Source organism: Callorhinchus milii, unplaced genomic scaffold, assembly GCF_018977255.1.
Source record: "Callorhinchus milii isolate IMCB2004 unplaced genomic scaffold, IMCB_Cmil_1.0 Scaffold18, whole genome shotgun sequence".
Taxonomy (NCBI): Eukaryota; Metazoa; Chordata; class Chondrichthyes; order Chimaeriformes; family Callorhinchidae; genus Callorhinchus; species Callorhinchus milii.
Window position 1 is genome coordinate 11568946 of NW_024704759.1, and position 12200 is coordinate 11581145.

Sequence of the window (12200 nt, forward strand, 5' to 3'; positions counted from 1 at the left end):
GGGACCAAATTGTAGTTTATTTTTGAGGCATGAGTCCTGCTTGCTGCTAGGTGAACGGAAACGTAAGTAGAGTCAGGAAACTTGGCAAAGGTCTCGCCCTGCCCGGGAATTGAACCCAGGTCCTCTCGCTTGCGAGACGAGCTCGCTAACCACCATGCACCAGGACTCCATAACTAAGCTACAGGACTCCACTTGGATAAATCTAGGATACGTAACTGAAAATAATTGTTGCGATTGATGAAATGATTCAAAGTAAACATCATTGGAGGTTCTGTATTTTGGGGGCTGTAATTAAGGCTGCATTTAATAATTTGCCAAATTCTAGATGCTTTGATGTGCCACATTAATAGAGTAAATCGGGACTGAGATGGAATTTCTCCCCACAGATTCCTTCAATTACACAGAATCCGAATTATATGTTTGGAGTCACGAAGGTCAGTGAAGTGAATGTACATCTGAATGTATTTTCTGCGGTGGGAAAAACAAGCAGAAAAGCAAGCTTCACTTCATTTAGAAAATCACCTGCGCTAACAAAATGTGCTAACATTATTTGATTGACTATACTTCCCTAAAAAACGTTTATTATCAGACATGTAACTACTTCATTGAAATGCGGTAAGTTGTCTCTTAAGTGCTCTTTAGTATGGAGGTATGGGATACTCAATTCAAAGTTGCATATATGCTGGTTGTTAATAATATTGTAGGAAATTGCGTTAATGTTACATAATTGTAATTGTGCAATTCTCAAATTGTAATTTATATTTAATGAAGGTTACATTTGACTCCAGCAGCAAATCTGATCAACACAACAATAGTCTTGTGGAAGCCATAGATCGCATCTTGTTGCATGCATGGCTAGACTATTTACAGGAGAAACTGACACCTTGTGGAATGACGCAGTATTCCAGACGTGGCAAGCTTGTCCAGTTATTTATTTGCATGATTTCCATACTTTTCAAAAACAGGACACAAGAAAACTTCTGTGTCGATTTCTAAAACCACGGAAACTCGCAAACTTTGGTAAATACTGTTTCATTAGTAGAAGGTCGCACTACAGTAAATCACTCCATTTGAGTGGAGCCATGTTCATAGTATAACGTGCAAGTTACATTATTGCAAAAAAAAGTTGCAGTAAAAGCTATTTTAGGTGATATAAAAACAATTAGAACTGATTATAGCCATGTATTCTTATCTAGGAGACTGTTATTAAAACAATCAGAAATTGTTATTATCACATAACATAGTCATATAACTTATTATATATTAATATATTGGTAATATTAAATGCTATGATGTTACCCTGCGTGAAGGGCCCTATATAATAAATGCAAGTTGTTGTTGCATATACATTTATAATAATAATAATCCTTGCATTTGATATAGCGCCTTATCATGTCGCTAACAAGTCTCAAAGAGCTTTTTTTNAATGGTAATAAGCAGGAGAATTGCAATGATAAATCAAGAGGGTAATATTTAGCCGTACAGGTAGCAGCGGGCGGTAATAACCTAACTCTTTGCTCAAAGCTTTGAGCCCATTATTATTATTACAATGTTTTGTTTCGTATCAATTGATTTTTGTATTTTGTTTTGTGTCAAGTGATCAACACTTTGGAGTCAATTGATCAAGACTTTGGGATGTATTGATCAAAGATTTGGTATCAATTGATCAAAGATTTGGTATCAATTGATCAATAATAATAATAATAATAATCCTTGCATTTGATATAGCGCTTTTCACGTCAGGAGGACGTCCCAAAGCGCTTCACAGAACACACTCTAAAGTGAATTGACTGTATATTTGTGGGCGAACGCGGCGGCCAATTGCGCACAGCAATGTCCCACAAACAGTCGTAGATTGAAAATGACCAATTTATTATTGGTTTTTGTTTTGGAGGATTATTATTAGGCTCTGTGTGGAGTAAGGAAACTTGCCCAAGGTTTCGCCCTCTGCCTGGAATTGAACTCAGGTCTCTCGCTTGCAAAGCGAGTGCTCTAACCACTGAGCTACAGGACTCCACGAAACCTCTGGCATCAGCTGACCAGGAGCTGTGAGGCTGGTGAGCTGACCTGGCGCCTGCGCACTCGCGCCCCTGCGGGGCTGGGCATGGGGGGGGGGGGCGCGCCGCGTCACAAAGTCACGTGAAAGTCACGCGATTGCGTCGGCGACGTCGGCGGACGGACGACGTCGACGTCGCCCGCGCCAGTTGAGAGGAGAGGAGAGGAGAGAGAGGAGAGGCCGCGCCGCTGCGGACTTAAGTCGGGGGCCCGAGACAGACCGCCAGTACCATGGGCGCCGTGTTAGGCATCTGCTCCCTGGCCAGCTGTGTAAGTGAGGGTGAGGGGGGGGTGAGGGTGAGGGGGGGGCGCAGGTGGTGGTGGTTGTTCTTGTGACGGGCGGCGCCCCCCCCCCCCCCCCCGCCTGGTCAGTCCGGCCCTTTCCCTGGTCGGGCCCTGTGTCGCCCTCTCCCCCTGGAGGAGGAGGAGGGGAGTGAGGAGGGGTGAGGAGGAGGGGGAGGGTGAGGAGGAGGAGGAGGAGTGGTGAGGAGGAGGAGGGGGGGGTGAGGAGGGGTGAGGAGGAGGGTGAGGAGGAAGGTGAGGAGGAGGAGGAGGGGAGGGTGAGGAGGAGGTGAGGAGGAGGAGGAGGAGGTGAGGAGGAGGAGGGGGGGTGAGGAGGAGGAGGAGGAGTGGTGAGGAGGAGGAGGGGTGAGGAGGAGGAGGGGTGAGGAGGAGGGGAGGAGGAGGAGTGGTGAGGAGGAGGAAGGTGAGGGTGAGGAGGAGGGTGAGGAGGAGGGGGGTGAGGAGGAGGAAGGTGGGGTGAGGAGGAGGAGGGTGAGGGTGAGGAGAGGAGGAGGTGAGGGTGAGGAGGAGGAGGAAGGTGAGGGTGAGGAGGAGGGTGAGGAGGAGGGGGGGTGAGGAGGAGGAGGAAGGTGAGGGTGAGGAGGAGGGTGAGGAGGAAGGTGAGGGTGAGGAGGAGGAGGAGGGAGAGGTGTTGGTCACTGTTTACCGGGGCTTCTCGGTGTTGCAGTCGCTAACAGACGTTGCAGGGGCTGCCCCAAATAATGCGAGGATGATGATGATGATGATTGTTGTTGTTGTTGTTATTGTTGTTGTTATCTTCGCTGTTATTTTAGCCCCAAAAATAACCGCTTACGATCGAGTCCGTTGTTTGTTCGCCCACAAAATACGCCAGAGTCAGTTGCACTTTCACTTTGCAGTCTATCCCGCAAAGCGCCTTTGAGACGTCTGGAAGACGCGATAGGACGCAGTCTCAAACGCAAGGATGATGATGATGATGATTATTATTTTTATTATTATTATCCTCGCTATGACTACCAAAGCCCCTGTTTCCTTCTCCCCTCCGAGGGGGGGGGGGGCGGAGCTGCTGATGGTATTCACGGCATTTGGAGCTCGTGCCTCCAGGACCGGTGCCCGCGCCTGTTGAGGTTGTTGTTGATTTTAAAAGAACCGTCGCTACCCGGTCGGTGACTGTGTTTGTGCCACTCGGCGCACGCCAGCCTCCCCTCCCCCCACCCCCCCCCCTCTGTTGTTTTGTTCACTCGCTCGCTCCACTCCACAAGCCTTCTCGGTTTAATCTATTTCCTGTAAGCCTGATCGGGTGACGGACGGCCTGTTAAGCGATCGCCGAGGCCGGAGAGAAATGTCGCCCTCCAGACTTTCCCCAAGCGGAAGTGTTTTTTTTGCCACGCTTGGGATCGGAACGAAAAGAACGTTTCGGGGATCAAGCCGGGCGCGCTCTGAATCGGGCGGAGAATCAGCAAGTGGGAAAACTGCACTTGTTTGGGGCAGGGAGTAATGATCACGAGAATAGCGATCAGCTTTTATGAGTTTTTTTCAATTTAGTGGCAGGGTGTTAAATCGTGTTTTAAGAAATTCTCCCGTGCTCACTTTTGTATTTATTGGGAACTAGTACAATATCGAGTGTACGATGGGCTGGAGTGTTTCTACTCTCAAGTAAAGCCCCTGCAATTTAAAAGTACAGAAATAATATTTGGAAGCCAGGCATTCATATTGCTGCTTAAATAGAATCATAGAATTATACAGCACAGAGGGAGGCAGTTTGGCCCATCTTGTCTGTGCCGGCTGTTTGAAAAGAGCTATCCGATTTAACCCCACTCCCCAACTCCCTCCCCATAGCCCTGCAAACTTGTCCTCCCCAAATAATTATCTACTTCTCTCTTAAAAGTTGTTATCGAATTGCCTTCCACCACCATATCAGGCAATGCATTCCAGATCCAAACGACTCGCTATGTAAAAAAACGTTCTCCTCACCTCCCCTCTGTTTCTTTTAACAACTATTTTAAATCTGTGCCCTCAGGTTACCCACCCACCCGCCAGTGGAAATAGTTTCTCCTTGTTCACCCTACGAATCCCCTCATAATTTTGAAAACTTCTATTAAGTCTCCGCTTAACCATCTCTGCTCCAAGGAGAATGATCCCAGCTTCTCTAGCTTTTCCTTATAACTGAGGAGTTATGAAATAAATTACTATAATAAGTATTACATGTATTAAGTAATAAATGTTTGCAATTTCTCCCTCCGCCAGATTCCGTGTCTCTGCAGCAGTGCACCTTGTTTGCTATGTATCTGTTGCCCTAACAGCAGAAATTCCACAGTGACCAGATTGATCTACGCATTTATTTTGCTCCTGGGCACTTTTGTGGCTTGTATTATGCTGCTACCTGGAATGGAAATGCAGCTAAAAAAGGTATGATTTATGTAATACATTCTAAACATCTGGATTGTAAAAAAGGATTGTGTAAACTAATGTATTGTGAAAAACGTCGGGTTCTGAAGTTTACTATTTATATTCAGTTGGATTATTAAAATTCACATTATTCTTTTTTTCCAACAGCAGTAAGTGGGTTACAAATTATCTGGGTCAATTCCTCTGTCACTAAAACTGCTATCAGCAATATTAACATATTGTTGGAATATCTAGTAAACTTTATCCGGGCATGTGTGTCATTGCTAAGTTTGATTGTTTCATAATGTTGGGTCTAATGTTTTTTAATAGATTCCTGGATTTTGCGAAGATGGCTTTGGCACTGAACTCCCAAACATTCATGGCTCTGTGAATTGTGACGTGCTTGTCAGTTACAAGTCAGTTTATCGAATCTGCTTTGGAATGGCTGTGTTTTTCTTTATATTTTCTCTGCTTTTTGTCAATGTAAAATCCAGCAGAGATCCCAGAGCTGCAATACACAATGGGTAAGTGTTAAATTTGCTTATTAATTATGATTGGTCATATTTGAAATTTTAAGGAGACATTAATGTCTTATTAAATTACCAATTTAATCCCTATGAAATGTTGGTTTTGTTTGTATGTTTTATCCGTACCACCTGTAAGATTATATCAAGTATTAGAAACAGAAGGATGAGTGACTGCAGAGTAAGAGTTAACAAGAAACGTTAGAATCTCAAGGAATACTTGCTCAAGGACAAAGGGAGTGAAAAACAAGTGCATATTGTGGGAATGCAATGGTTGGCTGACCAGATAGCTAAACCAAGGACACTAGAATCTCAAACTTGTAACCTTATAAGGAATTGCTTTTTGCATTGTAGTGTGATATCATGTGCCGAGTAGGGTTCATAAAGGTGTGGATTAGGGAACAAAAACTGAAGCATGGGCAGAGGGAGAGAAAAGTGGGTCAACGTGTTTCCCAGTGGAATCGGTTAATATCGATATTTACTGTATCTATGGTCTCAGTTTGAAGAATAAATTAGGCTAAACTTACTGTATTTTATATTGATTGCTTAAATAAACTTTAGATTATTACACAACCAATTGGTGGTCTCCTGAATCTGTTACACAACCTATGGTATCCTTTCAGTTGATATCAATAATCAAAGTGAGCTTTATATGTGTGCTTTTTTCCTTTCTACGGTTAACAAAAGTTTTAACTGTTGCTTTCGTTTTGGACAGATTCTGGTTCTTCAAAATAGCTGCCATCATAGGCCTTATTGTAGGAGCCTTTTACATCCCTGAAGGACCGTTCACCCGAGGTAACTCTCCCTAGCGAAAGATTGCTCATGTTTGTTTTGTTAAATAGAACTATTTGCGAATGAAGATTAAGAGATTTTAAAGAATAAAAAATTACTTAAATTTGCCAGGACCTGGTTAAATTACCCAGTAACTTAATTTACTTAATCTTGAGGCCCAAAGACTCATTTATTTGAGTCTCACCATTTTGATAGATTTTTACGTTGTGGCATTCATTTTTACTTCAAATATAATGTTATGACACCTGTAATTTTATTGACTAATGTTCGCTGATAATAATAATAATCCTTGCATTTGATATACCGTCTTATCATGTCGCTGAGATGTCTCAAAACGCTTCACGGAATGTACTGTAAAGTGGATTGACTGTGTATTTTGTGGGCGAAATGCGGCAGCCAGTTGTGCATTGCAGTATCCCACAAACAATCGTGGTTGAGTGACCAAATTACTATTATTATTTGATGTAAAACTAGTGGTCAAATTTGGATTCTCCCATTTTTTTTAAAGAAAAAGTTAAGTAGTACTTTACATATTTGTGATTTGTTTTCAGCTCTGTTTGCCATCGGTGCAGCTGGTGCTTTCTTGTTTATATTAATTCAGCTGGTGTTGCTTGTTGACTTTGCTCATTCTTGGAATGAGTCTTGGGTGGGAAAAATGGAGGACGGGAATTCCAGATTCTGGTATGCAGGTGAGTATCAATATTGTTGACATCGATTTTGGAAAACTGTTGGAAATATATACATTGTTCTCGTGTTTTTTTGTGGCTGTCTTCGCAAACTAGAAACCCTGTATTATTGATAAATGTGCTAATTGAAGAGATTGGGGGGTTTCTGGGGTTGGAGGGGAGGAAAGCAGGTCATAAATTTAGGTTGTTATTAGAATTTGGCCAAACTTCAAGCAAGGCATTTTCAGCGCCTCTTGTTTTCAGCATTAATTAGTAAACTTTAGGATCTTGAGTCTGTTACAGCTATGTAATATTTCAAAGGGGCTTCAAAGTAATATGTTTAGCTTCCTGAAAAACATTGTGGTTGCTTATTCCAACCCACTGTCAAGGTATGATGTCCCAAACTGTTTTTAAAATTGACATTTTAGATCCTTAAATTATTACAATTGGTATTTTGAATCCAATATAATTTGACTTTTCCTTTTTTTTGCAGCCTTGATCTTCATCACCAGTCTGTGTTACACCTTGTCTTTCATAACAGTAGTGCTTTTCTATGTGTTCTACACCAAACCTGAAGAATGTACCAAGAACAAGTTTTTCATCAGTTTCAACATGATCCTTTGCATTGCTGTGACTATTATTTCTATTCTTCCAAAAGTACAGGTGAGCATTTCCATTTTTGTCACAAAGCCATGTAGTGGCTAGGCAGGGAGTTCCACTCATCCCTTGGATAAGAAAGCATCTCACCTCAGAATTGGATGGGGACTTATTTTATGAGCAATCTCTTTGGATTGGCGGGAAAGCACTTGCACAGTGAGCCTCATTCCAACATAATTTCAATTTTGTCTACAAAATACAGTTTAACAAAATCACTTTACACTACAGTACTCCTGTGCAGTGCTTTGAGACATCTCAAAGATACGATAAGGAGCTATACCAAATGCAAGGATTGTTGTTATTAACGATATATATATTTTTTAACCCTTTTGTGGTATGTTTGAGTTTTTTCCCTTCTCCACTAGACCATTTTACTTCAGAATTTCTTTCTGGTCCAAGATTAGCTTGGGCAAGTGAAAATTATTTTAGTGGAATTTGAATTGTTTTGAGACTTATTTATATAACAAAAATGGTAATCCTTTTAAACTGTTATTTTGTAGGAAGCACAGCCTCGCTCTGGCCTCCTTCAGTCTTCAATCATCACCCTGTACACAATGTTTCTGACATGGTCTGCGATGTCAAATGAACCTGGTAAATAAAAGCCCTTGTTTATTCTCGAATCTTCTCGCTGTACTTGAAATTATTGTAATGAATCTTTGGTGAGGACAAAGGGTGGTTTGTTTTCACATGTTAACTCTTTTTCGTGATGTTGAATGTCAACTGGTATTTCAGCTGAGCGCTTCGCACAAGCAGAAAGTCGCCATAAAATCGTAGTTGCAAACTGGTTAAGTGTTTGTGGGAGAAGGGTAAAGATTAGGAGGATTAGAGGCTCACATGGAGTGTAAACGCCAGCACGGGCTTGTTTGGCTCAATACATTGTTTCTCTGTTGCACAGTCTATACTATTTAATGCCTACCAAACACAAGTTGGACATTAGTATAGATATTGTTTAACTTGCCAATGTCTTCTTTGTTCAGATTTTTTCATGTTCAGACAATGGAAATGACGATTCTCTTGCAGCTATTTGTAGCAACCATGGTGATGTGACCTTTGTAATGGGATTTTCATGGAGCCTCAGATAGTATTTCAGTATTAAAAGGAAACCTCCCTTAATTTCACAATCTAGTTTTGGGTAAACTGGCAGAATTCCACTTCCACAAGTCAAAACACTTTTATAATAATGTCCCTCTAATGTTACTTTTGCTGGTCTAAATTGTGCCAGGCAAGTGGAATTTCCACTTCTGACAGACTCCAAGACCTTCTTCCAGGAAAGCTTCTTGTGTTGTATCTTTGAGTATGTATAATTTTAAACTTCAACAGATAATTAGTTGGATATAAAATAAGTGATTTACAGTTCAAAATCCAGCAATGTGTTCAACTCGTATCTGGTATTTTTCAGTCCGAAGGTGTAACCCTAGCTTGCTGAGCCTTATCCAGCAGCAAGCATCACCAACATTGAGTCCAGCCAATACAAGTGCATTAGTGGTACATGGAACATTGCCGCCACCGACTTTAATCCAGTGGTGGGATGCCCAAAGCGTTGTGGGGCTTATTGTCTTCATTCTGTGTCTGCTGTATTCAAGGTAAGTTACCTTGCACATTTTACAGTTTAATGGTGTCCAGTATATTGCCTGGTGGAAATAATTGGCCAAAATCATATACGTGGCTTAAAATGGTTGCTTAGTTGTCAGCCTAGTCCAGTTTGTAGCGCCCTCATCTCTTGAGCCAGAAGGGACTTTGAACTCATTCCAGGCTGACATTACAGTGCAGTGATGGGGGCAGTACTTCATTGTTGAGGTACTATTCTTCAGGTAAGACATTAAACTGGGAATTCCTCTGCTAGTTCAGGTGGATATTAAAGATTCCATGGCACTATCCGTAAAGAGAAAGGCTACAAATACAATTGGTCATTTGCTTCATGGCTATTTGTGGGATATTGGGCTGCCATGTTCGCTCATTGAACTTCAGAGTAACATCTTGTGAAGCGTTTTGAGATACCTTGACGATGTGATAAGGCACTGTATCAAACGCCAAGGATTATTATTCTGGTTATTCTGCTTAATTCCTACTTTTGTGCGAGTCGACCGTTGTTGCCCTTGAGGTCCAAGGTTGTCTGGAATAGCTCATTGCCTGCAATGTTTGTATTTGCAGTATTCGCACCTCCAACAACAGCCAGGTAAACAAGCTAACATTCTCGAGAAGCGAAGCTGTTATGCTGGACGAATCGATGGCTGGAAGTGCTACGGATGTGAACGACGGAGATGGAGTACGAAGAGTTCAGGACAATGAGCAGGACGCAGTTCAGTACAGCTACGCCTTCTTCCATTTCATGCTTTTCCTGGCTTCACTCTATATTATGATGACGTTGACAAACTGGTACAGGCAAGTAATTGCATTCAGGCAAAACCCTTTACTTTTTTTTCCACAAGAGATTACATTTAATGTCAATAATTTGTGCCATTTGTCACTTTTATTGCATTGGTTATTGAACATGATAACTGATATAAAAGTACAAAGCTTTTAATTTAGTTGATTATGGTGGAGGAGTGAGGAAACAACTCGTGTGCAACATTTTAAGTGACGTTCAATTTTTTTNCTCTCTTTACAGCCCAGACGCTGATTTTAAGACCATGACAAGCAAGTGGCCTGCCGTTTGGGTGAAAATCAGTTCGAGTTGGGTTTGTCTCCTTTTATATGTCTGGACATTGGTGGCACCCCTTGTACTCACCAACCGTGACTTTGACTAAAGTGGTGTCTTTTTGTTTGAGCATTAGTTGTCTCAAAGGAAACAGAGTTCTTTTATCAAACATGAGACCAAATCTATAAGTATGATTTTTAAAAAAAAATCTTTGCATATCTGAGAATATTTAAGGGGCCATACACTGGATGACTGTGTTGCAACAAGCATGAGAATGTTTTTAGCCATAGCGATGCATGCTGAGATAGGGTAAATGCACTTTTTTTGCATTTTATTGAAAAGGGTCAGAAGGGAAAGCAAAATTTGTTTTGTTGAGGTTGTTTATTGTAGATTGTAACACAGTGGTGATATCAGCAGACTTTGCAACTATGTAAGTTTCTATATGTTATACGTAATGCTATATTTTTCAGAAGAAAGCTTTGTGCTTTCCTTGACCAAGATAATTTCTGCCTAATGGCTATTGCTTTTAAGAGATCTGCGCTCTTATTTTGTGCGGTGCTGTATTTTATATACATGTTGCTCTACATTTCGAGATTTAAGAAATGAACATTAATTATAACAAAAGTTAACTTGTCTTGCTTGTATGATCGTGGCTGTGACGGGAGTAAAAAATGGGCTGATAAAACAATGGGCATAATTTCGAATGCATGTTGCAAATGAAGCCAAATCCAAATATTGTCTTTTTTAAAAAGAGGGTTAATGAGAAAATTAAAAGATGTACTGAGCGGATGAATGTTCATTTATATGCCAATCAAAGTTGCATTCAACATTTAACATTTTATTATTAAAGCACTGGATAAATAAAACAAGCTAATTGTGACTTATTTTATCATTTTACTTTACAAAATTGAACTATAAAGGCTCTTTCAATACAATGCTCTTGTTGAGTTTGGCTAGGAAAAAGTTTACCAGCTAACGTAAAGATCATTCGCCTGTTGAAAGAATGTGTTTATTGTGTCTCTTTTAAGGTTGATCTGATATTGAAAGTAAACCAGAAAGTCAAATTGCATTACTGTAGTTTCAATTCAAATGAAACGGGGGCAGTTTTGTCACCGTTATAAAAATACACTGGATTATCTTGCCAAGATACTTGAAGAGGAGCATCTGTGTGGGAATAGAGGATATCGTTTGGGCAGAATATTTTTTTTATGGGGAGGGCGAATTACAAAATGCTTCCAGCTTTTGGAAGAAATCTGCTTTACATCAGTTTTGTCTGTCAGCCAAACATTCACTAAGTTGCCTTAAAGGTCAAAAAAGATAAGCTTATTGATTTCATTTATGTAGACCTAAGCCTGCTTTACCTTATTTTTATACATACCCAAGAAAAGGTATTTCAGGTACTATATCTGGGTGTCAAAAAAAACGTAAAACTCATTCTGATTTGTTTTTATATTCAAATTTAGAATCTTTTCACAGAGGTTTTATTGGGATCATTAACTTGAACAAAATGAATGTGAATTGGATTGTATTAGGCATTTTACATTAGTTGAGGTGAATTTATGCTCCATAGGGCAGCGGCTAATGTATGTAACAAATTCCTGTTTTGTTTTAAAACAGGAACTTCTAGTCAAATGTACAATGTATTTTAACTATCCACAATTACTAACTGATCCCCAAATATTTACATATATATAGCACAGATTAACCACAGAACATTACAAATTACACAACACACTCACTGAATGATGACAAAAAAACATTGGTGATTGCAAACAAATAAATGTTTTATTGATGATTCTAACAAGTCTTAAAAAAANCACACACATTTTCCTTGGTGATGTTTGTCATGGAAAAAACACCAAAAGAAACGGTGGGTTTTTAATATTTATTGTTTTCTATTCAGTGGACAGTACTCAGACTATGACATTGATTCATTTTAAAAAACGATTTATGTGCCCCTTCCATTGATAACAATTGGATAAACAGTAACCCATGCCCCCCCCCCTATAAAACATGATTTGTTTTACACCCACAAAAAGTAATACTATATATTATATATGTGGCAGATACTCCTATACTTTAAAAAGAGCCCTGCCTATCTTAAATAAAACAGGGCTGTAGTAGAAAACACTGGTACTGTATGAGCAATGTGATTTAAACAATAAATGTACATTTGTAATAGTATATAAAAATATCTGCTCAGTAAATTGTTATTGACCT

At 40.3% G+C, this 12200-nt stretch overlaps 1 protein-coding gene across 1 annotated transcript; it reads left to right on the forward strand.

The window, feature by feature from the left end:
• Positions 1-2207: 2207 nt before the first annotated feature.
• Positions 2208-10836, forward strand: serinc3 (serine incorporator 3). Its single transcript, NM_001292672.1, is given in 10 exon segments — positions 2208-2325; positions 4564-4725; positions 5035-5228; positions 5944-6023; positions 6572-6709; positions 7179-7348; positions 7843-7933; positions 8742-8925; positions 9494-9724; positions 9951-10836. Coding segments are annotated over 10 exon segments (1428 nt in total). The 5' UTR covers positions 2208-2286; the 3' UTR covers positions 10090-10836.
• The last annotated feature ends 1364 nt before the right edge of the window (positions 10837-12200 follow it).